The 27,126-nt window shown below is 52.4% G+C and overlaps 1 protein-coding gene across 1 annotated transcript in view; it reads right to left on the bottom strand.

The window, feature by feature from the left end:
• CCDC66 (coiled-coil domain containing 66) overlaps positions 1–26,797 on the bottom strand; it is a 168,238-nt gene extending 141,441 nt beyond the window's left edge. The window contains exons 1-4 of the mRNA XM_075321316.1: positions 26,660–26,797; positions 24,841–24,905; positions 24,742–24,767; positions 24,260–24,653 (exon numbers count right to left, since the gene is read on the bottom strand). Coding sequence (XP_075177431.1) covers positions 24,260–24,653; positions 24,742–24,767; positions 24,841–24,905; positions 26,660–26,670 — 496 coding nt within the window. The 5' untranslated portion in view covers positions 26,671–26,797. The remainder of the gene's footprint in view (positions 1–24,259; positions 24,654–24,741; positions 24,768–24,840; positions 24,906–26,659) is intronic.
• Between the last annotated feature and the right edge of the window lie 329 nt (positions 26,798–27,126).

Genomic DNA, 27,126 nt, shown 5'->3' with positions numbered 1-27,126 from the left:
CAGGTAGCTGCCTGACACACCTGTTGAGCCGAAGCCTGGTGTCGCAAAGCCCAGGACGCACCCACAGCTCTGGTTGAGTGGGCTTTCAGCCCTGAAGGAACCGGAAGCCCAGCAGAACGGTAGGCTTCCAGAATTGGTTCTTTGATCCATCGAGCCAGGGTGGCTTTAGAAGCCTGCGACCCCTTGCGCTGGCCAGCGACAAGGACAAAAAGTGCATCTGAACGGCGGATAGGCGCCGTGCGAGAAATATAGATTCTGAGTGCTCTCACCAGATCTAGCAAACGTAAGTCTTTCTCATACCGGTGAACCGGCTGAGGACAAAAGGAAGGCAAGGATATATCCTGATTAAGATGAAACGAGGATACGACCTTAGGGAGAAACTCCGGAATGGGGCGCAGCACTACCTTGTCCTGGTGGAACACCAGGAAGGGAGCCTTGGATGACAGAGCTGCCAGCTCAGACACTCGCCGAAGCGATGTGATCGCAACAAGAAACGCCACTTTCTGTGACAGGCGAGAAAAGGAAACGTCCCTTAGAGGCTCGAAGGGCGGCTTTTGCAGAGCAACTAGTACTCTGTTCAGATCCCATGGATCTAACGGCCGCTTGTACGGGGGCACAATATGACAGACCCCCTGTAGGAACGTGCGCACCTTAGGAAGACGTGCTAGACGCTTCTGAAAAAACACAGATAGTGCCGAGACTTGCCCTTTAAGGGAGCTGAGCGACAAGCCCTTTTCCAACCCCGATTGCAGGAAGGAAAGAAAGGTGGGCAATGCAAATGGCCAAGGGGATACTCTCTGTGCAGAGCACCAGGATAAGAAAATCTTCCACGTTCTGTGGTAGATCTTAGCAGACGTTGACTTCCTAGCTTGTCTCATTGTGGCTACGACTCCTTGAGATAATCCTGCGGACGCTAGGATCCAGGACTCAATGGCCACACAGTCAGGTTCAGGGCCGCAGAATTCTGATGGAAAAACGGCCCTTGGGACAGTAAGTCTGGTCGGTCTGGCAGTGACCACGGTCGACCGACCGTGAGATGCCACAGATCCGGATACCACGATCTCCTCGACCAGTCTGGGGCGACGAGTATGACGCGGCTGCAATCGGATCTGATCTTGCGTAACACTCTGGGCAAGAGTGCCAGAGGTGGGAAGACGTATGGGAGCCGGAACTGCGACCAATCTTGAACTAATGCGTCTGCCGCCAGAGCTCTTTGATCGCGCGACCTCGCCATGAATGCCGGGACCTTGTTGTTGTGCCGTGACGCCATTAGGTCGACGTCCGGCACTCCCCATCGGCGACAGATTTCCTGAAACACGTCCGGGTGAAGGGACCACTCCCCTGCGTCCATGCCCTGGCGACTGAGGAAGTCTGCTTCCCAATTTTCTACGCCTGGGATGTGAACCGCGGATATGGTGGATGCTGTGTCCTCCACCCACATTATAATGCGCCGGACTTCTTGGAATGCTTGCCGACTGCGCGTCCCTCCTTGGTGGTTGATGTATGCCACCGCTGTGGAGTTGTCCGACTGGATTCGGATCTGCTTTCCTTCCAGCCACTGTTGGAAGGCCAGTAGGGCAAGATACACTGCCCTGATTTCCAGAACATTGATCTGAAGGGTGGACTCCTGCGGAGTCCACGTCCCCTGGGCCCTGTGGTGGAGAAACACTGCTCCCCACCCTGACAGACTCACATCTGTCGTGACCACTGCCCAGGATGGGGGCAGGAAGGATCTTCCCTGAGACAATGAGGTGGGAAGGAGCCACCATTGTAGAGAGTCCTTGGCCGTCTGGGAAAGAGAGACTTTCCTGTCCAGGGACGTTGACTTCCCGTCCCATTGGCGGAGAATGTCCCATTGAAGTGGGCGCAGATGAAACTGCGCAAAGGGAACTGCTTCCATGGCTGCCACCATCTTCCCGAGGAAGTGCATGAGACGCCGCAAGGGGTGCGACTGACCCTGAAGGAGAGATTGCACCCCTGTCTGTAGGGACCGCTGCTTGTTCAGCGGAAGCTTCACTCTCGCTGCTCGAGTATGAAACTCCATGCCAAGATACGTTAGCGACTGTGACGGAGACAGATTCGACTTTGGAAAGTTGATGATCCATCCGAACGTCTGTAGAGTCTCCAGCGTAGCATGTAGACTGAGTTGGCATGCCTCTTGAGAGGGTGCCTTGACAAGTAGATCGTCTAGGTAAGGGATCACCGAGTGTCCCTGAGAGTGCAAGACTGCTACCACCGCCGCCATGACCTTGGTGAAGACCCTGGGGGCTGTCGCCAGACCGAATGGCAGAGCTACGAACTGAAGATGGTCGTTTCCTATCACAAAACGTAGAAAACGTTGATGTTCTGTAGCAATTGGCACGTGGAGATAGGCATCTTTGATGTCTATTGAGGCAAGGAAGTCTCCTTGAGACATTGAGGCAACGACAGAGCGGAGGGTTTCCATCCGGAACCGTCTGGCGTTCACATGCTTGTTGAGCAGCTTTAGATCCAGAACAGGACGGAACGAGCCGTCCTTTTTTGGAACCACAAAGAGATTGGAGTAAAACCCTCGCCCTTGTTCCTGAGGCGGTACAGGAACCACTACTCCTTCCGCTCTTAGGGAGTCCACCGCCTGCAGCAGGGCATCTGCTCGGTCTGGATGTGGGGAGGTTCTGAAGAACCGAGCTGGAGGACGAGAACTGAACTCGATTCTGTACCCGCGAGACAAAATGTTTGTCACCCACCGGTCTGTGACCTGTGACATCCAAATGTCGGAAAAGCGGGAGAGCCTGCCCCCGACCGGAGATGCGGAGGGGGGGGGCTGGAAGTCATGAGGTAGCCGCTTTGGAAGCGGTTCCTCCATTTGCTTTCTTGGGGCGTGCGTGAGCCCGCCAGGAATCTGAGACTCTTTGCGTCCTCTGAGTCCCTTTGGACGAGGAGAATTGTGTCTTGCCCGAACCTCGAAAGGACTGAAACCTCTGCTGCCATTTTTTCTGCTGAGGTTTGCTTGATCTGGGCTGGGGTAAGGAAGAGTCTTTACCCTTGGACTGTTTAATGATGTCAGCCAATGGCTCGCCAAACAGTCTATCTCTAGATAAAGGCAAGCTGGTTAAACATTTTTTGGAACCAGCATCTGCTTTCCAGTCCCTTAACCACAAGGCTCTGCGCAAAACTACCGAATTGGCGGACGCCATTGAGGTGCGGCTGGTAGATTCTAGGACCGCATTGATAGCGTAAGACGCAAACGCAGACATCTGCGAGGTAAGGGACGCCACTTGCGGCACCGCTGGATGTATGATAGCATCCACTTTTGCTAACCCAGCTGAAATAGCTTGGAGTGCCCATACGGCTGCGAATGCTGGAGCAAACGACGCGCCGATAGCTTCATAGACAGATTTTAACCAAAGGTCCATCTGTCTGTCATTGGCATCCTTAAGTGAAGCGCCATCCTCCACTGCAACTATGGATCTAGCTGCAAGTTTGGAAATCGGGGGGTCTACTTTTGGACACTGGGTCCAGCGCTTGACCACATCAGGGGGGAAAGGAAAACGTGTATCCTTAGAACGTTTAGAGAAACGCCTTTCTGGATGAGCGTCGTGTTTCTGGATTGACTCTCTGAAGTCAGAGTGATCCAAGAAAGCACTCAATTTACGCTTGGGATAGAGGAAACGAAACTTCTCCTGCTCTGCAGCTGCCTCCTCTGCAGAAGGAGCTGGGGGAGAAATATCCAACAGTCTATTGATGGCTGAGATAAGCTCGTTTACCATGGCGTCCCCATCCGGGGTATCCAGATTGAGAGGGGTTCCAGGATAAGACTCCTGATCACTCTCTTCAGACGCATCACAGGGCGACTGATTGCGCTGAGACCCTGAGCAGTGTGATGACGTTGAGGGTCTATCCCAGCGAGCTCGCTTAGGGTGGCTGGGGCTATCATCTGAGTCATAATACTCAGCCTGGGAAGCCGGGGACCCCCTTGCAGTCTGGATTAATTCCAACTGAGGGGGATTAGAGGACAGAGACCTCGCCGTGTCCATAGACTGAGCCCCAGTCATGGATTGCAAAGTTTCAAGGATTTTTGCCATAGTCACAGACATTCCATCAGCAAAAACTGCAAAGTCTGTCCCTGACACCGGGGCAGGACTTACAAGCGTCTCAGCCTGGGTCACTACCCCTCCGGACTCCGGCTGGCGAAGCAGCACCGGATCTGAGCATTGCACACAATGGTCTTTGGAACCTGCTGGTAGAGCAGCCCCACATGCAGCACACGCAGTGTACACAGCCCTAGCCTTGGCAGCCTTGCGTTTTGTGGATGACATGTTGCTGCCTCCTCAGAGCGATCTGGGGTATCCAGCCAGGAAGCGACCTCACAGTGCAAGAAATAAATAAATATATATATCTGGTGACACAATACACCAATACACACTGAGGCACTAGAGGGGCCAGCTGAAATGCCGCTTACCGCCCGCTTAAGAGCGGGTGTGTGGTATCCAAAAGCCCCCTAGTCCAGGTCTCCCAGAGCCTTGCGTCCTTCCTCTAGCCAGACTGCATGTAATGGCTGCCGGCGTCCTGGGAGAGGAGGGGGGGCGGGCCCTGGGCGTTCCTGGCTAAGAGCGGGAAGCCTGCTTCCCTCTGTGCCTAGTGAGAGGGCTGGAGCATGTAAATCAGGCTCCAGCCCTCGTCGCTGCTGCGAAACAGCGTCTCTCCCCTACCCTGATTGACAGGGTGGGGGCGGGAACGAAGCGGAGCTAGGCCGCAAAAGCCGGGGACTGGATTTATAAACGCCGCCGCCGTAAAAGCGCGGTCGGCGTGTCCCCGGCGCACTACAAGTCACAGCAGCGCCGCCCGGTCCAGTGGGGGTCGGCGCTGCGTTCCCACAACACAAAAGTCCCCCAGTAAACTGCAGGAACACCAACTCAATCGTTACGGTCCCCGGCGCACTACAACACCCAGCCAGCCCGGAGTGTGTCTGTGCCTGCCGGGGACACAGAGTACCTGTATGATGCAGGGCCTTGTCCCTGATTGTACTCCTGCTCCGTATCCATCAGGTGCTATGGGTCTGTGGATGGAGCCCGGCGTCAGAGCTTAGAGGCCGGCAGGATCCCACTTCCACAGAGCCCTACAAGGGGATGTGGAAGGAAAACAGCATGTGGGGCTCCAGCCCCTGTACCAGCAATAGGTACCTCAACCTTACAACACCATCCACGGGTGAGAAGGGAGCATGCTGGGGGCCCTATATGGGCCCTCTTTTCTTCCATCCGAAATAGTCAGCAGCTACTGCTGACTAAAATCTGTGGAGCTATGCGTGGATGTCTGACCTCCTTCGCACAAAGCTTGAAAACTGGAGAACCCGTGATACCACGGGGGGGTATAGCCAGAAGGGGAGGGGCCTTGCACTTTTTAGTGTAGTGCTTTGTGTGGCCTCCGGAGGGCAGTAGCTATACCCCAATCGTCTGGGTCTCCCAATAGAGCGCTGAAGAAATTTTAATTTTTTTCTCAAAAATGTTGCTTTAGCATCAATTTTTTCAATTTTTCAAGAGGTAATTCCAAAAATGTGACCCCAATGTTTGTTACCCACTTTTTTATGAGCGCGGTGATACCTCACTTGTGGTCTGAAACCTTTGTTTGGAGAAATGGGAGGGCTTGGAACGGAAGGAGCAATATTTGAATTTTGGAAAGGAAATTTGGCTGAAAAAGATTGCGGGCACCATGTCACATTTGGAGGACCCCTAAGGTACGTAAACAGCAAAAAAACACCACAAGTGACCCCATATTGGAAACTAGGCCCCTCAAGGAATTTATCTTGATGTTTGGTGAGTACCCTGAACCTCCAGGTGCTTTACAGAAGTTTATAATGTTGAGCCATGAAAATAAAAAAATAAAATTTTACCACAAAATTGTTACTTCAACCAGGTAGCTTTTTTTTCACAAGGGTAACAGGAAAAAAATCACCATGAAATTTATTGCGCAATTTCTCCTGAGTTTGTTGATATCTTGTACGTGGTGGAAGAAGGGAATTTTGTTTACTTACCGTAAATTCCTTTTCTTCTAGCTCCAGTTGGGAGACCCAGACAATTGGGTGTATAGCTTCTGCCTCCGGAGGCCACACAAAGTATTACACTTAAAAGTGTAAAGCCCCTCCCCTTCTGCCTATACACCCCCCGTGCCTCACGGGCTCCTCAGTTTTGGTGCAAAAGCAAGAAGGAGGAAAAGTTATAAATTGGTTTAAAGTAAATTCAATCCGAAGAAATTTCGGAGAACTGAAACCATTCAACATGAACAACATGTGTACACAAAGAACAACAGCCCGAAGGGAAGAGGGGCGGGTGCTGGGTCTCCCAATTGGAGCTAGAAGAAAAGGAATTTACGGTAAATAAACAAAATTCCCTTCTTCTTTGTCGCTCCATTGGGAGACCCAGACAATTGGGACGTCCAAAAGCAGTCCCTGGGTGGGTAAAGTAAAACCTCGTAATAGAGCCGTAAAACGGCCCCTTCCTACAGGTGGGCAACCGCCGCCTGAAGGACTCGCCTACCTAGGCTGGCATCTGCCGAAGTATAGGTATGCACCTGATAGTGTTTCGTGAAAGTGTGCAGGCTCGACCAGGTAGCTGCCTGACACACCTGCTGAGCCGTAGCCTGGTGCCGCAAGGCCCAGGACGCACCCACGGCTCTAGTAGAATGGACCCTCAGCCCTGAGGGAACCGGAAGCCCAGAAGATCGGTAAGCTTCGAGAATTGGTTCCTTGATCCACCGAGCCAGGGTTGATTTGGAAGCCTGTGACTCTTTACGCTGGCCAGCGACAAGGACAAAAAGTGCATCCGAGCGGCGCAGGGGCGCCGAACGAGAAATGTAGAGTCTGAGTGCTCTCACCAGATCTAACAAGTGCAAATCCCTTTCACATTGGTGAACTGGATGAGGACAAAAAGAGGGTAAGGAGATATCCTGATTGAGATGAAAGGGGGATACCACCTTAGGGAGAAATTCCGGAACCGGACGCAGAACCACCTTGTCCTGGTGAAACACCAGGAAAGGGGCTTTGCATGACAGCGCTGCTAGCTCAGACACTCTCCGAAGTGATGTGACTGCTACTAGGAAGGCCACTTTCTGCGAAAGGCGTGAGAGAGAAATATCCCTCATTGGCTCGAAAGGTGGTTTCTGAAGAGCCATCAGCACCCTGTTCAGATCCCAGGGTTCTAACGGACGCTTGTAAGGAGGGACTATGTGACAAACCCCCTGCAGGAACGTGCGTACCTGTGGAAGTCTGGCTAGGCGCTTCTGAAAGAACACAGAGAGCGCTGAGACTTGTCCCTTAAGGGAGCCGAGCGACAAACCTTTTTCCAATCCGGATTGAAGGAAGGAAAGAAAAGTGGGCAAGGCAAATGGCCAGGGAGAAAAACCCTGATCTGAGCACCAAGACAAGAATATCCTCCACGTCCTGTGGTAGATCTTGGCGGACGTTGGTTTCCTAGCCTGTTTCATAGTGGCAATGACCTCTTGAGATAACCCTGAAGACGCTAGGATCCAGGACTCAATGGCCACACAGTCAGGTTGAGGGCCGCAGAATTCAGATGGAAAAACGGTCCTTGAGACAGCAAGTCTGGTCGGTCTGGTAGTGCCCACGGTTGGCCCACCGTGAGATGCCACAGATCCGGGTACCACGACCTCCTCGGCCAGTCTGGAGCGACGAGGATGGCGCGGCGGCAGTCGGACCTGATCTTGCGTAACACTCTGGGCAACAGTGCCAGAGGAGGAAACACATAAGGGAGTTGAAACTGCGACCAATCCTGAACTAAGGCGTCTGCCGCCAGAGCTCTGTGATCTTGAGACCGTGCCATGAATGTCGGGACCTTGTTGTTGTGCCGAGACGCCATTAGGTCGACGTCCGGCATCCCCCAGCGGCAACAGATCTCCTGAAACACGTCCGGGTGAAGGGACCATTCCCCTGCGTCCATGCCCTGGCGACTGAGAAAGTCTGCTTCCCAGTTTTCTACGCCCGGGATGTGAACTGCGGATATGGTGGAGGCTGTGGCTTCCACCCATAGCAGAATCCGCCGGACTTCCTGGAAGGCTTGCCGACTGCGTGTTCCGCCTTGGTGGTTGATGTATGCCACCGCTGTGGAGTTGTCCGACTGAATTCGGATCTGCTTGCCTTCCAGCCACGGCTGGAACGCCTTTAGGGCAAGATACACTGCCCTTATCTCCAGAACATTGATCTGAAGGGAGGACTCTGGCTGAGTCCAAGTACCCTGAGCCCTGTGGTGGAGAAAGACCGCTCCCCACCCTGACAGGCTCGCGTCCGTCGTGACCACAGCCCAGGATGGGGGCAGGAAGGATTTCCCCTTCGACAGAGAAGTGGGAAGAAGCCACCACTGAAGGGAAGCCTTGGCTGCCCGAGAAAGGGAGACGTTCCTGTCGAGGGACGTCGACTTCCTGTCCCATTTGCGGAGAATGTCCCATTGAAGTGGACGCAGATGAAACTGCGCAAAAGGAACTGCCTCCATTGCTGCTACCATCTTCCCTAGGAAGTGCATGAGGCGCCTCAAGGGGTGTGACTGGCCTTGAAGGAGAGATTGCAACCCTGCCTGCAGTGACCGCTGTTTGTTCAGCGGAAGCTTCACTATCGCTGAGAGAGTATGAAACTCCATGCCAAGATATGTCAGCGATTGGACCGGTGTCAGATTTGACTTTGGAAAATTGATGATCCACCCGAAACTCTGGAGAGTCTCCAGAGCAATGTTCAGGCTGTGTTGGCAGGCCACTTGAGAGGGTGCCTTGACAAGCAGATCGTCTAAGTAAGGGATCACCGAGTGTCCCTGAGAGTTCAGAACTGCTACTACTGTTGCCATGACCTTGGTGAAGAGCCGTGGGGCTGTTGCCAGGCCAAAAGGCAGTGCCACGAACTGAAGGTGTTCGTCCCCTATGGCGAAACGCAGGAAGCGCTGATGCTCTGGAGCAATCGGTACGTGGAGATAAGCATCTTTGATGTCGATTGATGCTAGGAAATCTCCTTGGGACATTGAGGCGATGACGGAGCGGAGCGATTACGAATACGTGTTTGTTGAGCAGTTTTAGGTCCAGAACAGGACGGAAGGATCCGTCCTTTTTCGGCACCACGAACAAGTTGGAGTAAAAACCGTGACCCTGTTGCTCAAAAGGAACAGGGATCACCACTCCTTCTGCCTTCAGAGTGCACACTGCCTGAAGAAGAGCATCGGCTCGCTCGGGGGGCGGAGATGTTCTGAAGAACCGAGTCGGAGGACGAGAGCTGAACTCTATCCTGTAACCGTGGGATAGAATGTCTCTCACCCATCGGTCTTTTACCTGTGGCAGCCAGGCGTCGCAAAAGCGGGAAAGCCTGCCACCGACCGAGGATGCGGTGTGAGGAGGCCGAAAGTCATGAGGAGGCCGCTTTGGGAGCGGTTCCTCCGGCGGTCTTTTTAGGACGTGACTTAGACCGCCATGAATCGGAGTTCCTCTGATCCTTCTGAGGCCTTTTGGACGAGGAGAATTGAGACCTGCCCGCGGACCGAAAGGACCGAAACCTCGATTGTACCTTCCGTGGTTGAGGTCTGTTTGGTTTGGACTGGGGTAAGGATGAGTCCTTTCCCTTGGATTGTTTAATGATTTCATCCAATCGCTCACCAAACAGGCGGTCGCCAGAAAATGGCAAACCGGTTAAGAACTTTTTGGAAGCAGAGTCTGCCTTCCATTCACGTAGCCACATGGCCCTGCGGACTGCCACCGAATTGGCGGATGCTACCGCCGTACGGCTCGCAGAGTCCAGGACCGCATTAATGGCGTAGGACACAAACGCCGACGCCTGAGAGGTTAAGGACACCACTTGCGGAGCAGACGTACGTGTGACTGCATTAATCTGCGCATGACAAGCTGAGATAGCTTGGAGTGCCCATACGGCTGCGAATGCTGGAGCAAAAGACGCGCCGATAGCTTCATAGATGGATTTCAACCAGAGCTCCATCTGTCTGTCAGTGGCATCTTCGAGTGAAGCCCCATCTTCCACTGCAACTATGGATCTAGCCGCCAGTCTGGAGACTGGAGGATCCACCTTGGGACACTGAGCTCAGCCCTTGACAACGTCAGGGGGGAAGGGATAACGTGTATCCTTAAGGCGCTTGGAAAAACGCTTATCTGGACAAGCTCAGTGTTTCTGGATTGCCTCTCTGAAGTCAGAGTGATCCAGAAACGTACTCATTGTACGCTTGGGAAACCTGAAACGGAATTTCTCCTGCTGAGAAGCTGACTCCTCAATTGGAGGAGCTGGGGGAGAAATATCCAACACCTGATTGATGGTCGCTATAAGGTCATTCACTATGGCGTCACCTTCAGGTGTATCTAGGTTGAGAGCGGCTTCAGGATCAGAATCCTGATCTGATACCTCCGCTTCATCCTCCAGAGAGTCCTCCTGCTGAGACCCTGAACAGTGTGATGAAGTCGAGGGAATTTCCCAGCGAGCCCGCTTAGGCGGCCTGGGACTGCGGTCCGTGTCAGAGACCTCACCCTGGGACCTATGGGTCACCCCAGGAGCACTTTGCTGCTCCAACTGAGGGGGGCCTGGGGTCAATGATTCAACAGTGCCCGGGGCCTGAGTCACCGGTCTGGACTGCAAGGCTTCTAGTATCTTAGCAGACCATTTATCCATACTCTCAGACAGTTTGTCAGCAAATACTGCAAACTCCGTCCCTGGACAGTGGTAGCAGGTGGTTCCACCTGGGCCACCAGTAGCAGAGGCTCCGGCTGAGTAAGTGCCACAGGGGCCGAGCATTGCACACAATGAGGATCGGTGGAACCTGCCGGTAGTATAGCCGCACATGAGGTACAGGTTGCAAAGTAAGCCTGTGCTTTGGCACCCTTGCTTTTTGCGGACGACATGCTGTTGTCTCCTCTGAGTACAATCCAGGAGGGTATATAGCCAAAAATCAACAGTGCGACCGTACAGTGTAAATGTATAGCATATAAGCATATATATATATGTACACTTCGGCACTCAGTGGGGCCAGCACCACAGGTGCTGCTTACCGACCGCTCAAAGCGGTTGTGTGATCACCAGATTCCCTGCCTGGGCCTCCCAGAGCCGTGTTGTCTCTCCTCTCCAGCGTCAGAAGTGCTGACAGGAATGGCTGCCGGCGTTCTGTGGGGAGGAGGGGGCCGTGGGCGTGCCCTAGAAAGTGCGGGAATCTGATGCCCCACTGTGCTGAGTGAGGGGGGAGGAGTATACAAAGTATGCTCTAGCCCTCAGCGCTGACGTCGTGTGCAGCGTCCCGCCCTTCCCCTGACTGGCAGGCCTGGGGGCGGGAATATGCGATACTAGGCCGCAAAAGCCGGGGACTAAAGTTATAAGCGCGGCCGGCAAATAAGCGCGGTCGGCGCGGTAGTCCCCGGCGCACTAACACACCCAGCAGTGCTGCAGTGTGTATGGCACAAGCGCTGCATGCGCGGTCCCCCAAGGGGACACAGAGTACCTCACAGTAGCAGGGCCTTGTCCCTGACGATACCCGGCTCCTGTCCAGCAGATTCCCCAGGGGCTGCGGAGGGAGCACGGTCCCAGTGCCTGGAGACCGATTAGGATCCCACTTCACCCAGAGCCCATTAAGGGATGGGGAAGGAAAACAGCATGTGGCTCCTGCCTATGTACCCGCAATGGGTACCTCAACCTTAACAGCACCGCCGACCAGAGTGGGGTGAGAAGGGAGCATGCTGGGGGCCCTGTTATGGGCCCTCTTTTCTTCCATCCGACCTAGTCAGCAGCTGCTGCTGACTAAGATGTGGAGCTATGCGTGGATGTCAGCCTCCTTCGCACAAAGCATAAAAAACTGAGGAGACCGTGATGCACGGGGGGTGTATAGGCAGAAGGGGAGGGGCTTTACACTTTTAAGTGTAATACTTTGTGTGGCCTCCGGAGGCAGAAGCTATACACCCAATTGTCTGGGTCTCCCAATGGAGCGACAAAGAAATCAACTGTTTGGGCGCATGGCAGGGCTCGGAAGAGAAGGAGTGCAATTTGACTGCAAAATTGGCTGGAATCAATAGCGGACGCCATGTTGCATTAGGAGAGCCCCTGAGGTGCCTAAGCAGTGGAGGTCCCCCCACAAGTGACCCCATTCTGGAAAATAGACCCCACAAGGAATTTATCTAGATGTTTGGCGAGTACCCTGAACCCCCAAGGTGCTTCACAGAAGTTTATAATGTTGAGCTGTGAAAATAAAAAAAATATATTTTTACCACAAAATTGATACTTCAACCAGATAGCTTTTTTTTAACAAGAGTAGGCTGCTTTCACACCTCCGGTTTTTGCTATGCGGCACAATCCGGCACTTTGCAGGAAAATCGCAACCGTTTTTTTTTTGCTGCCGGTTGCGATTTTCCTCCATAGACTTTAATTAGTGCCGCATTGTGCCGCATGGCCTTGCGTTCCATCCGGTTTTTGCCGCATGCGGCAGATTTAGCCGATGCGGTGGCCGGATGGAACGTTGCCTGGCACGTTTTTTCGTGTGGCAAAAAAACCCGCATCGCGCCGCATTCGGCCGATGCGGCGCATTTTTCAATGCATGCCTATGGCGGCCGGATGCGGCAATAACGGCATACGGCAGTCGCATGCGGTTTTTGCCACTGCGCATGCTCAGTAGTATGCCGCAAGCGGCAAAAACCGGACTGGCCGCAAAGGAAAAACTTATGCAAAGGATGCGGTGTTTTCACCGCATCCGTTGCATAGCTTGCACAGCCGGAATGAGCCGCAGAGCTCGAGCCGCAGAGCTCAAGCCGGATGTGTGAAAGTAGCCGTACACGGAAAAATATCAGCATAAAATGTATTGTGCAATTTTTCCTGAGTATGCTGATACCTTATGTGTGGTCGAAATCAACTGTTTGGGTGCACAGCAGGGCTCGGAAGGGAAAAAGTGCCATTTGACTGCACAATTGGCTGGAATAATTAGCGGACGCTATGTCGCATTTGGAAAGCCCCTAAGGTACCTAAACAGTGGAGGTCCCCCACAAGTGACCCCATTCTGGAAATAAGACCCCTCAAGGCTTTTATCTAGGTGTATATTGAGCATTTTGAATCCACGAATCCTTCACAGAATTTGATAAGCTTAGGTTGCCATATTGAAATTTTCATTTTTTTCACAAAAATGTTGATTTAGCGACACATTTTTCACTTTTTCAAGAGGCAACAACAAAACGTGTACCCCACAGGTTGTTATCTAATTTCTTGTGAGCGCAGGGATACCCCACATGTGGCCAAAAACCTTTGTTTGGATAAATGGGAGGGCTTGGAATGGAAGGAGCACCATTTGAATTTTAGAAAAGTTGAAGTAAATTGCGTGCACCATGTCACATTAGCAGGGCCCCTTGGGCACCTATACATCAGAAACCCCCCCACAAGTGACCTCATTTTGGAAACTGGACCCCTCAAGGATTTTATTCAGGAGTATAGTAAACATTTTGAATCCACAGGTACTTCACAAAAATGTTGCTGTAGCAACAAATTTCTCACTGTTAATGGGGCTTTACACGCTGCGACATCGCTAATGCGGAGTCGTTGGGGTCACGGAATTGGTGACGCACATCCGGCCGCATTAGCGATGTTGCTGCGTGTGACACCGATGAGCGATTTTGCATCGTTGCAAAAATGTGCAAAATCGCTCATCGGTGACATGGGGGTCCATTCTCGATTATCGTTACTGCAGCAGTAACGATGTAGTTCGTCGCTCCTGCGGCAGCACACATCGCTATGTGTGACGCCGCAGGAACGAGGAACCTCTCCTTACCTGCCTCCCGGCCGCTATGAGGAAGGAAGGAGGTGGGCGGGATGTTCCGGCCACTCATCTCCGCCCCTCCGCTTCTATTGGGCGGCCACTCAGTGACGTCACTGTGACGCCGCACGGACCGCCCCCTTAGAAAGGAGGCGGTTCGCCGGTCACAGCGACGTCGCCGGGCAGGTAAGTATGTGTGACGCGTCTGCGCGATGTTGTGCGGCACGGGCAGCGATTTGCCCGTGCCGCACAACAGATGGGGGCGGGTACCCACGCTAGCGATATCGGGACCGATATCGCAGCGTGTAAAGTAGCCTTTAGGCTATGTGGCCATGATCCAGCGACACGGCGTCTAGTACCCAGTGTCAGCCTTCCTGCAGAAATGTGAGTGTTGTCCACGGGAGAACGCAGCTGCCCATGCCCACGATTTGGGTTCAGGCTGCTGTGGACTTTAGTTCTATTCTACCTGCAAAGAACACTCATCTCCACAGCATAAATTGACATGCTGAGGCTCGGGAAGCTGCGCCACAGGTCGATTTATGCTGCGGAGAAAAGAAACACAGTGGGCACGGGATTTCTAAAAATCCTTCCACTGTGCTTCTACTGCACAACGCAGCGTTATGGACGCAGGGAAAACACTCTGCGCCCAAAACGCTGCAAACCCTGATTGTGGGCACACAGCGTAAAATGCTACAATGGATGAATGGATAGATGTCAAACATATATAACGTCCCACCCCCCTGCATATTCTAAGCTGGCACCCTTTAGTGCCTTTCATGTGACACTAAAGGATGCCTAGCCTTGTATTTAGCCCAAAAAAAAAAAATTAAAATAAATGACGTGGGGTCCCCCCTATTTTTGATAGCCAGCTAGGGTAAAGCAGACAGCTGTAGCCTGCAAACCACAGCTGACAGCTTCATCTTGTCTGGTGATCAATTTGGAGGGCTCCCCAAGCTGTTTTTTTTTTTTTTAATTATTTATAAATAAATAATTAAAAATAACAAAACAAACGTGGGGTCCCCCCAAAATTAGATCACCAGCCAAGGTGAAGCTGACAGCTGGGGTCTGGTATTCTCAGGATGGGAAGAGCCATGGTTATTGGACTCTTCCCAGCCTAAAAATAGCAGGCCGCAGCCGCCCCAGAAGTGGCGCATCCATTAGATGCGCCAATTCTGGCGCTTCGCCCCAGCTCATCCCGCGCCCTGGGACAGTAATAAAAAAAAAAATTGACAACAAAAAAAAATTTATTTGAAAAAACACTCCCCAAAACATTCCCTGATTGACCAATTTATTGAAAAGAAAAGAAAAAAAAAAATCCGCTGTAATCCATTTGGACGTCCGACGTCGACTCTGGACCTTCTAGAATATGGGGGACACGTTCAGGGAACATATCCCCCATTTTCTAGTATTGCAGACCCTCCATTTGAGGAGAGTGGGTGCAAAGAATCTGCACCCACCCTCCCTGGGTCACAGCTGCAGTGTGCCGAGCAGCAGCAGCAGCCAGCGTCTCACAACACAGGAAGCTGTCAGCTGCTCGGCACATGTGACCGCACTCACCGACGTCTGCTGTGAAGGAGGAGGGGGCCGCGGGGGATCAGCGCTCCGACAGGTATGTATGACACCGGGGAACACCGGGGGGGATCCGGCAGGGCCTAGGGAGCAGGTTTCTGTCGCATGTGTTATGGCACATACGACAGAAACCATAAGAAAAGTGTAAATGCGGCCGGCGCGCTGCTGTGCTCGCCGGTGCGCGCGGCCATCTTGGATTTTCGGGAGAGGGTTGGGGGTCGGGGGGGGGGGCACTTTGGGGATACCGAGGGGACCGGAGGGAACCGGGAAAAAGATTTATCTCCCATCTGGCATGTTTGATCATGCCAGATGGGAGATAAAATCATTTTTTACCGGCGCGGTCATTTACTATAACTTGATGATCGGTATACGGTGTATACCGGTCATCACGTGACTGGGGACCGAAAAGAAGGGAATTTTGTTACTTACCGTAAATTCCTTTTCTTCTAGCTCCTATTGGGAGACCCAGACGATTGGGTGTATAGCACTGCCTCCGGAGGCCACACAAAGCAATTACACTAAAAAGTGTAAGGCCCCTCCCCTTCTGGCTATACACCCCCAGTGGGATCACTGGCTCACCAGTTTTAGTGCAAAAGCAAGAAGGAGGAAAGCCAATAACTGGTTTAAACAAATTCACTCCGAGTAACATCGGAGAACTGAAAACCGTTAAACATGAACAACATGTGTACCCGCAAGAAACCAAAAAATCCCGAAGGACAACAGGGCGGGTGCTGGGTCTCCCAATAGGAGCTAGAAGAAAAGAAATTTACGGTAAGTAACAAAATTCCCTTCTTCTTCGGCGCTCCATTGGGAGACCCAGACGATTGGGACGTCCAAAAGCTGTCCCTGGGTGGGTAAAGAATACCTCATGTTAGAGCTGCAAGACAGCCCTCCCCTATAGGGAGGCAACTGCCGCCTGCAGGACTCTTCTACCTAGGCTGGCGTCCGCCGAAGCATAGGTATGCACCTGATAATGTTTGGTGAAAGTGTGCAGACTCGACCAGGTAGCTGCCTGGCACACCTGTTGAGCCGTAGCCTGGTGTCGCAATGCCCAGGACGCACCCACGGCTCTGGTAGAATGGGCCTTCAGCCCTGATGGAACCGGAAGCCCAGCAGAACGGTAGGCTTCAAGAATTGGTTCTTTGATCCATCGAGCCAGGGTTGCCTTAGAAGCCTGCGACCCTTTGCGCTTACCAGCGACAAGGACAAAGAGTGCATCCGAACGGCGCAGTGGCGCCGTGCGGGAAATGTAGATTCTGAGTGCTCTCACCAGATCTAACAAATGTAAATCCTTCTCATACCGATGTACTGCATGAGGACAAAACGAAGGCAAAGAGATATCCTGATTAAGATGAAAGGAGGATACCACCTTCGGGAGAAACTCCTGAATGGGACGCAGCACTACCTTGTCCTGGTGGAAGACCAGGAAGGGAGCCTTGGAAGACAGCGCTGCTATCTCAGACACTCTCCGAAGAGATGTGATCGCTACCAGAAAAGCCACTTTCTGTGAAAGTCTAGAAAATGAAACCTCCCTCAGAGGCTCGAAGGGCGGCTTCTGGAGGGCAACTAGTACTCTGTTCAGATCCCATGGATCTAACGGCCGCTTGTACGGGGGAACGATATGACAAACCCCCTGTAGGAACGTGCGCACCTTTGGCCGACCGTGAGATGCCACAGATCCGGATACCACGCCCTCCTCGGCCAGTCTGGAGCGACGAGTATGACGCGGCTGCAGTCGGATCTGATCTTGCGTAGCACTCTGGGCAAGAGTGCCAGAGGTGGAAACACATAAGGGAGCCGGAACTGCGACCAATCTTGCACTAGGGCGTCTGCTGCTAGAGCTCTTTGATCGCGAGACCGTGCCATGAAGGTTGGGACCTTGTTGTTGTGCCTGGACGCCATTAGGTCGACGTCCGGCCTTCCCCATCGGCGACAGATTTCCTGAAACACGTCTGGGTGAAGGGACCATTCCCCTGCGTCCATGCCCTGGCGACTGAGGAAGTCTGCTTCCCAGTTTTCTACGCCGGGGATGTGAACTGCTGATATGGTGGAGGCCGTGGCTTCCACCCACATCAGAATCCGCCGGACTTCCTGGAAGGCTTGCCGACTGCGTGTCCCCCCTTGGTGGTTGATGTATGCCACCGCTGTGGAGTTGTCCGACTGAATTCGGATCTGCCTCCCTGCCAGCCACTGCTGGAAGGCTAGTAGGGCAAGAAACACTGCTCTGATTTCGAGAACATTGATCTGAAGGATGGACTCCTGCTGAGTCCACGTACCCTGAGCCCTGTGGTGAAGAAACACTGCTCCCCACCCTGACAGACTCGCGTCTGTCGTGACCACCGCCCAGGACGGTGGTAGGAAGGATCTTCTCTGTGATAATGAGGTGGGAAGAAGCCACCACTGCAGGGAGTCCTTGGCCGTCTGGGAAAGGGAGACTTTCCTGTCCAGGGATGTTGACTTCCCGTCCCATTGGCGGAGAATGTCCCATTGAAGTGGACGCAGATGAAACTGCGCAAACGGAACCGCCTCCATTGCTGCCACCATCTTCCCGAGGAAGTGCATGAGGCGTCTTAAGGAGTGCGACTGACTTTGAAGGAGGGTCTGCACCCCAGTCTGTAGAGACCGCTGCTTGTCCAGCGGAAGCTTCACTATCGCTGAGAGAGTATGAAACTCCATGCCAAGATACGGTAGTGATTGGGTCGGTGACAGATTTGACTTTGGGAAGTTGATGATCCACCCGAACGCCTGGAGAGTCTCCAGTGCAAAATTCAGGCTGAGTTGGCATGCCTCCTGAGAGGGTGCCTTGACCAGCAGATCGTCCAAATAAGGGATCACAGAGTGTCCGTGAGAGTGCAACTGAAGATGGTCGTCTCCTATCACGAAGCGTAGAAAGCGTTGGTGCTCCGTAGCAATCGGCACGTGGAGATAAGCATCCTTGATGTCTATTGATGCTAGGAAATCTCCTTGGGACATTGAGGCAACGACTGAGCGGAGGGATTCCATCCGGAACCGCCTGGCGTTCACATGCTTGTTGAGCAGTTTTAGGTCCAGAACAGGACGGAAGGAGCCGTCCTTTTTTGGAACCACAAAGAGATTGGAGTAAAATCCTCGCCCTCGTTCCTGAGGGGGGACAGGGATCACGACTCCTTCTGCTCTTAGAGAGTCCACCGCCTGCAGCAGGGCATCTGCTCGGTTGGGGTGTGGGGAGGTTCTGAAGAACCGAAGTGGAGGCCGAGAACTGAACTCGATTCTGTACCCGCGAGACAAAATGTCTGTTACCCACCGGTCTTTGACCTGTGACAGCCAAATGTCGCAAAAGCGGGAGAGCCTGCCACCGACCGAGGATGCGGAGGGAGGAGGCCGACAGTCATGAGGTAGCCGCCTTGGAAGCGGTTCCTCCATTTGCCTTCCTGGGGCGCGAGTGAGCCCGCCAGGAATCTGAGCTGCCTTGTCCTTTCTGAGTCCCTTTGGACGAGGAGAATTGGGCCTTGCCCGAGCCTCGAAAGGACCGAAACCTCGACTGCCACTTTTTCTGTTGAGGTTTACTTGCTCTGGGCTGTGGTAAGGAAGAGTCCTTACCCTTGGACTGTTTGATGATTTCAGCCAATGGCTCACCAAACAGTCTGTCTCTGGATAATGGCAAGCTGGTTAAGCATTTTTTGGAACTAGCATCTGCTTTCCAGTCCTTTAACCATAATGCTCTGCGCAAAACCACAGAATTGGCGGCCGCCATAGAGGTACGGCTCGTAGATTCTAGGACAGCATTGATAGCATAGGTCGCAAACGCAGACATTTGCGACGTTAGGGACGCCACCTGCGGTACTGCTGGATGCATGATAGCATCCACCTGTGCTAAACCAGCTGAAATAGCTTGGAGTGCCCACACGGCCGCGAATGCTGGAGCAAACGACGCGCCGATAGCTTCATAGACAGATTTCAACCAAAGGTCCATCTGTCTGTCGTTGGCATCTTTAAGTGAAGCGCCATCCTCTACTGCGACTATGGATCTAGCCGCAAGCTTGGAAATTGGGGGATCCACTTTTGGACACTGGGTCCAGCGTTTGGCCACTTCAGCGGGAAAAGGATAACGGGTATCCTTAGAACGTTTAGAGAAACGCTTGTCTGGATGAGCGTCGTGCTTCTGGATAGATTCTCTGAAGTCAGAGTGATCCAAAAAAGCACTTAGTTTACGCTTGGGATACAGGAAATGGAACTTCTCCTGCTGTGCAGCTGCCTCCTCTGCAGAAGGGGCTGGGGGAGAAATATCCAACAATCTGTTAATTGCCGATATAAGGTCATTAACCATGGCGTCACCATCAGGGGCATCCAGATTGAGAGGGGCCTCAGGATCAGAATCCTGAGCACCGTCCTCAGTCTCATCACAGAGAGACTCTTCTCGCTGAGACCCTGAGCAGTGAGATGACGTCGAGGGTCTTTCCCAGCGAGCTCGCTTAGGCTGCCTGGGACTGTCATCTAAGTCAGAGACTTCAGCCTGTGATGCCTGAGACCCCCCTGAAGTACGGATTAGATCCAACTGAGGGGGACCGGAGAGCATAGACACAGCAGTGTCCATGGTCTGAGTAACTGGCCTGGCCTGCAAGGTCTCCAGGATTTTTGTCATAGTCACAGACATTTTTTCAGCAAACACTGCAAAGTCTGTCCCCGTCACCGGGGCAGGGTTCGCAGGCGACTCTGCCTGGGCTACCACCACAATAGGCTCTGGCTGACGAAGTGCCACTGGGACTGAACATTGCACACAATGTGAGTCATTGGAGCCTGCCGGTAGATTAGCCCCACATGCTGTACAAACAGTGTACACAGCCCGTGCCTTGGCAGCCTTGCGTTTTGCGGATGACATGTTGCTGCCTCCTCAGAGCCGTACAGGGTGTCCAGCCAAGAAGCGACCTTACAGTGCACTATATAAAAATATATATATGGTACCCAGAAAAAGTACACTAATATAGCACTGAGGCACTAGAGGGGCCAGCACTACTGTGCTGCTTACCGCCCGCTTAGGAGCGGTGTGTGGTCGCCAGAAGTCCGTCCAGTCTGGGTCTCCCAGAGCCTGCTGCCTCTCCCCAGCCAGACCGCATGTATAATGGCTGCCGGCGTCCTTGTGGAGAGGGGGGGGCGGGCCCTGGGCGTACACCGACGAAGAGCGGGAAGTCTGCTTCCCCCTGTGCCTAGTGAGAGGGCTGGAGCATGCAAATAAGGCTCCAGCCCTCGGCGCTGCCGATTACACAGCGCCTCTCCCCTACCCTGATTGACAGGGTGGGGGCGGGAACGAAGCGGCGCTAGGCCGCAGAAGCCGGGGGCTATAGTTAGAAGCGCCGCCGCCGTAAAAGCGCGGTCGGCGCAAAGTCCCCGGCGCACTACAAGTCGCATCTGCGCCGCCGCTCCAGGAGCGGTCGGCGCAGCAGTTCCCAACATATAACGTCACTCAGCAAAGCTGCAGTGACCTAACCCCAGCGCACAGCGCTACTGTCCCCGGCGCACTACAACGCTCAGCAAGCCCTGAGAGTGTCCGTGCCTGCCGGGGACACAGAGTACCTGAAAGCTGCAGGGCCTTGTCCCTGAACGGCACTCCCGCTCCAAATCCAGCAGGTTCTCTGGGTCTGTGGATGGAGCCCGGCCCCAGGGCTTGGGGGCCGGTAAGATCCCACTTCCACAGAGCCCTCCAGGGGATGTGGAAGGAAAACAGCATGTGGGCTCCAGCCTCCGTACCAGCAATAGGTACCTCAACCTTACAAGCACCACCACGGGTGAGAAGGGAGCATGCTGGGGGCCCCATATGGGCCCTCTTTTCTTCCATCCGATATAGTCAGCAGCTACTGCTGACTACAAACAGTGGAGCTATGCGTGGATGTCTGACCTCCTTCGCACAAAGCCGAAAACTGGTGAGCCAGTGATCCCACTGGGGGTGTATAGCCAGAAGGGGAGGGGCCTTACACTTTTTAGTGTAATTGCTTTGTGTGGCCTCCGGAGGCAGTGCTATACACCCAATCGTCTGGGTCTCCCAATGGAGCGCCGAAGAAAACCAGCCCGAATCATGATCTCCAGGAAACCCCGGAGATTTTCTGACGCTGGGGGGCGCTATACACTTATTTCTGCCCGCCGTTTTAAAACGGCAGAAAGGAATAAGTACCCTTTTTTGGTGCCGTTTTAAAACGTAACGCGGTCGTAATGGGGTTAAAAGGGAGCCTGTCACCAGATTTGGTGCCTATAAGCTGCGGCCACCACCACCGGGCTCTTATATACAGTAGTCTAACATACTGTATATAAGAGCACAGGCCGCTGTTTAGAACATAAAAATCACTTTATAATACTTGTCTAAACAGTCGGTACGGTGCAGATGGGTGTCTCCGTTCTGAGGGTGCGGCGCCTCCTCTTTCGGCCATCTTTGTCCTCCTTTTTCTGAAGCTGGGGTGCATGACGTGTCCTACGCCATGCACAGGCACACTACTATACTTTGATTCCAAGGGGAGTATAGGGATCAGCAGTCTGATCGGTCATTGTTTTCTCCCGATCAGAGCGGCATCGATCAGATCGGGAGAAAAACTCCTCTCTTGTAACCTGCAGTACTTGGCTGCTGGTTACAGGACCTGAGTCATGTGAGCTACAGGAGTCATCACATGACCCTGTGCTACAATGACAACCATCGGAGCCACGTGATCACGTCACGTTACCACGTCATGTGACTTCCGTTGGAGGCATGCAAGTAAAGTTTTAGTCAAAATGTGACAGCACCATTTAAGGGGTTAAAAGGCATGGGCGGAACGCGATTCAACTCGTGCCCGTTAGGCACACATGTCAGCTGTACAAGCCAGCTGACATGTGCACGGATTGCAGCAGCCGGTGGGAATTAACACTATGACCGCTGGGACATAATATTACTGCTCTCGGCTGTTAAGGGGTTAAAGCCAAAACACTGCTATAAAGGCCCCTTAAACACACGTCAGTGACAAACACACATTATTTCCCAGACGTGTTGAAGGTGCGTATGGCCCATCCGTATGCTGTTATTTTGGCACACTGTGTTCTCTGTGTGCTATCCATGACAGCACATGGAGATCAGGAACTTTTTACTCACCTGACCCTGGCGCTGCTACTTCTGGGTCCACGGTGCAGTGAATATGCATGAGCATAATGAGCGGGCCCAGAAGCAACTGGCAGCAACGCTGGAGGCCAGATGAGTATACAAATTCATTTTATTTCAAATACACGTGATTTCTCCAGTATGGGTCACAGCACTGTGTGGTCTGTGTGACATGAGTGCTGCCGGAGAAAAACAGACATGGGTGTGCGCCGCACAGACACACAGTCTGTGAAAAATCACTGATGTGTGAGCAGACCCATTCATTTTAATGGATCTGCGTATGTCTGTCATTCCGGTTTCTATAAAAACGGCATCATATGTACCGGAATCACTGAAGTGTGAAGGGGCCTAAAAAGGATGATAAATTCCCCCATCCCTAAGTAATTTAGGGCAGTGTAGGTGATAACTGAAGGCATCTATATGGGTCTTATAAAGAACACGGGCACAGTCTCTCTGAACTGAACATCAGGAAGCCTCATATTTACAAACTAACTCTATATGTTCCCAGGGCAGCGAGCGGCACCGCAGAATTACACTGCAGGGAATGTGCTGCTACCATCCGAGAGGAGGACAAGGTGACAATCCCTGGAATAATTGTATTAGGTCGTACTTCATTTTATCTAAAACTGTAACCAAGATATTTAACAAACACATACAATCCCATTAACAGAAAAAAAAAAAAAAAGCCAAACACTACAAACTGCACAAAGGAGAATCAGCAGAATTCTACGTTCCGCACATTCAGAGCTGATGAAGCCACATACTTTTTAATCTGTGTATGCGAAACGTACGTTAGGTCCTCTCTTGGTCTCTTGCCGGTATTGTCTGTATTACCACCTTGCACAATGTCTGACTTTCTTTTGATTTTCTGCTTCCTGGTCAGTTTACATATATAAGCACAATATATAGAACTGTTACTTCAGTTATGTACATTTAACAATATTTTTGTGGTAATGTGATCTCCTGATGTACCCTACAGTTTTGGCTACATATTTATCTGTGCTATTGTTAGGCTGCTTTCACACCTCCGGTTTTAGCAGATCCGGCCAATCCGGCTCTAAAACCTATGCAATGGATGCGGCGACAAAACTGCATCCTTTGCATAAGTTTTTGACATGCGGCCAGTCCGTTTTTTGCCGCTTGCGGCACACTACTGAGCATGCGCAGTGGAAAAAAAACGAATGCGGCAGCCGGATGCGGTGTTTGCCGCAGGACGCCGCATGCGGTGTCCATAGGCATGCATTGCAAGTCGCGCCGCATCGGCCGGATGCGGCGCGATGCGGTTTTTTTTTTGCCGGACAAAAAAAACGTGCCAGGCAACGTTCCAACTGGCCGCCGCATCGGCTAAATCTGCCGCATGCGGCAAAAACTGGACCGAATGCAAGCCCATGCGGCACAATCCGGCACTAATGAAAGTCTATGCAAAAAAAAAAAACACAACCGGCGGCAAAAAAAAAAAAAGATTGCGGTTTTTCTGCAAAGTGCCGGATTGTGCCGCACATGAAAAACCGGATGTGTGAAAGCAGCCTAAGACCTTCGCCTGACCAGTAATCAGATAATGTAGGCCTTGTGAGGCACTCACTACCACCATTTTTTAGTATTATACATCCCCTGATTGTCAATGGTTTGTCTTTTCTAGCACTCCATGGGTATAAATTGATGTACAGCATTGTCTTATTCCAATTCCTACCGAATGTGGTCATTTTCCTGGATCAACAATTTAGTGTTGTTTGTATTTTTAACAAATAACCGCTTTTGTAATTTTTCATCCTCTTTTTGTGGTGCTAGACTCTTTTTCCTCCTATTTATTATTTTCACATTCAGAGCTGCATAGACAGCCGGTTACCTGTCTGCTCGGCGGTCGCAGGGTTGTTACTGTGATTAATGGTTCTTAGGATTTGCTGGAATTGCTCCTGGGTCAGACACACCAGACTCTCCCGCAGTTCCTCAGCAGAGATCGCCGGCTTCTGCTGTCTCTGCTTTGGCACAGCAGATATCTTTTTGGGCACAGGTTTCGCCCTCCCGGCGTCCAGCCTTGTTTGTTGCACGTTTTGGTCATGATGTTTGTTTTCCAGCTCCTTGAGAACATTGGCAGGAGATTTTCCGGGCGGCGCGCCTCCAGATCTGCCCTTCAGCCCCGGCTGCTCGGCTTTGGCACTGCTGTTCTGTACCACATGCAGGACTTGGGCCGGGGTCTTTCCTTTCAGCGTCGTTTTGTGGGTCCTCCCCTTGTTACCCGCCTGGCAAAGAAAAACAAAGAGGCATTCATTCTAAAGCCATAAAAGATATCATAGCAAATTAGATACGTGTGTGATCACAGCAAGTTACCTGTTTTGTTGTCTTTTCTTGTACACCTAGTGAAAAAAAAAATGCAAAATTAAAGAGAAATCTGAGAAACCCACAGAAGTCTTGTGATAAAGCTCTCACCATAAGGAGCCAGGATGAGCTTGGGTTTGCCATTCAAAATCTGAGTTTCAAGCATCAGTCCATCCCTGAAAAGCAATGCACAGAGATAAGTGACTGGAGCAGGAATGAAACGCAGTACCCCGACCTGAAAACAGCTCCATTTATTGTCTATAGGACTGAAGAAACAGCCTCGTGGTTTACCAGACAGTTCCACAGACAATGAATGAAGTGGAGGCTAATCTCAGGAACGCTGGGAGTCCCAGCAGTCGGACCCCACTGATTAGCATCTTACCCCCCCCATCCTATAAGTCGTATAAAGGGCTTATTTGTTATTTGGAAAAGAAGGAAATTAAGCAGCGAGTGAAATCAATGATCAATCATTATTATTATTTTACTGTTAGCCGGTGTACCCACCATCAGGGGTCACAGCACTCTGGATGTAGTGTGCTGTCGCTGCATCCAAAATGCTGCATTGTACAGTACAAGCACAGGGGATGGGATTTACAGAAATCTCCAGCTGTGATTGACACACTACACACTGAGCGCACTGTGATCGCTCCCCGCCGCTGTGATTGACAGCTCGCTCTGCATACACTACACACTGAGCGTGCTGCGATCATTCCCCGCCGCTGTGATTGACAGCTCGCTCTGCATACACTACACACTGAGCGTGCTGCGATCATTCCCCGCCGCTGTGATTGACAGCTCGCTCTGCATACACAACACACAGAGCGCTGTGATCGCCCCCCGCTGCTGTGATTGACAGCTCGCTCTGCACACTACACACTGAGCGCACTGCCGTCGCTCCCCGCCGCTGTGATTGACAGCTCGCTCTGCACACTACACACTGAACGCGCTGCCATCGCTCCCTGCCGCTGTGATTGACAGCTCGCTCTGCACACTACACACTGAGCGTGCTGCCATCACTCCCCGCCATTGTGATTGACAGCTCGCTCTGCACACTACACACTGAGCGCGCTGCCATCACTCCCCGCCATTGTGATTGACAGCTCGCTCTGCACACTACACACTCAGCGTGCTACGATCATTCCCTGCCACTGTGATTGACAGCTCGCTCTGCATACACGTCACACTCAGCGTGCTACGATCATTCCCTGCCGCTGTGATTGACAGCTCGCTCTGCACACTGAGCGCGCTGCCATCACTCCCCGCCATTGTGATTGACAGCTCGCTCTGCACACTACACACTGAGCGCGCTGCCATCACTCCCCGCCATTGTGATTGACAGCTCGCTCTGCACACTACACACTGAGCGTGCTGCCATCGCTCCCTGCCGCTGTGATTGACAGCTCGCTCTGCATACACGTCACACAGAGCGCTGTGATCGCCCCCCGCTGCTGTGATTGACAGCTCGCTCTGCACACTACACACTGAGCGCGCTGCCATCACTCCCCGCCATTGTGATTGACAGCTCGCTCTGCACACTACACACTGAGCGTGCTGCCATCGCTCCCTGCCGCTGTGATTGACAGCTCGCTCTGCACACAAAGCAGACAAAATGCGCCAAGTTATCAGTTTGCGCTTATTTTGATCGATTATGGTGCAACTTGCAAAGACAAGAAACAAAAAAACAACAAAAAAAAAAATGAATTGAGGACACAGCGTCCCGGCCTCCGTAGTTTCGTGATTCGTCGCCGAATGAGCCCCAATTAGTCTCAAGATGATGCGATACCGATCACCATGGCAACAGCGGAGAGGCCATATCCCATCAATCCCCCCCAGCCTTATAAATATCGTCTCATCCCCATCAACCGGAATGGTAGGCGCTTGAACATGACCGGCACCTGATAACCGTCCCCGCCTCACAGGGCGCACTCACCCCAGGTTCATGGCCCCGCTCCCGCCGTGTCCGCGTCCTCTCCGCTCTCAGCCCCCGGGCATCCTGCGCTCAGCACTTCCCGGACTCCCACTGTGTACGGCGGTTGCTTGCTGCCACAGCTCAAAAACACCACCAACCATTGGATGATACAGCGACCAATCAACGCTCGCGTTACTTACCGGGTGACAGTTCGGAATAGCGCTGTGATGACGAACCTGATTGGTTGCGTCTAGATCAGAGTTGATTTTTTGTGGTCCTCAAAAAATCAACTCTGATCTAGCTGCTTCACTAGTGAGCCGGCTATATCGGAGTTGATTTTTTGAGGCCTCATTTTTTCCACTCTGATTTAGCCGGCTCACTACTGAAGTGTCTAGATCAGAGTGGGTTTTTTGTGGTCCTCATTTTTTCCACTCTGATCTAGCCGGTTCACTGCTGAAGTGACTAGATCAGAGTTGATTTCTTGAGGC

This window comes from Anomaloglossus baeobatrachus, chromosome 8 (assembly GCF_048569485.1).
Source record: "Anomaloglossus baeobatrachus isolate aAnoBae1 chromosome 8, aAnoBae1.hap1, whole genome shotgun sequence".
In the NCBI taxonomy this organism is placed as follows: domain Eukaryota; kingdom Metazoa; phylum Chordata; class Amphibia; order Anura; family Aromobatidae; genus Anomaloglossus; species Anomaloglossus baeobatrachus.
The sequence above is the reverse complement of the archived record's forward strand: the minus strand, read 5'-3'. Positions and strand labels throughout refer to the sequence as shown.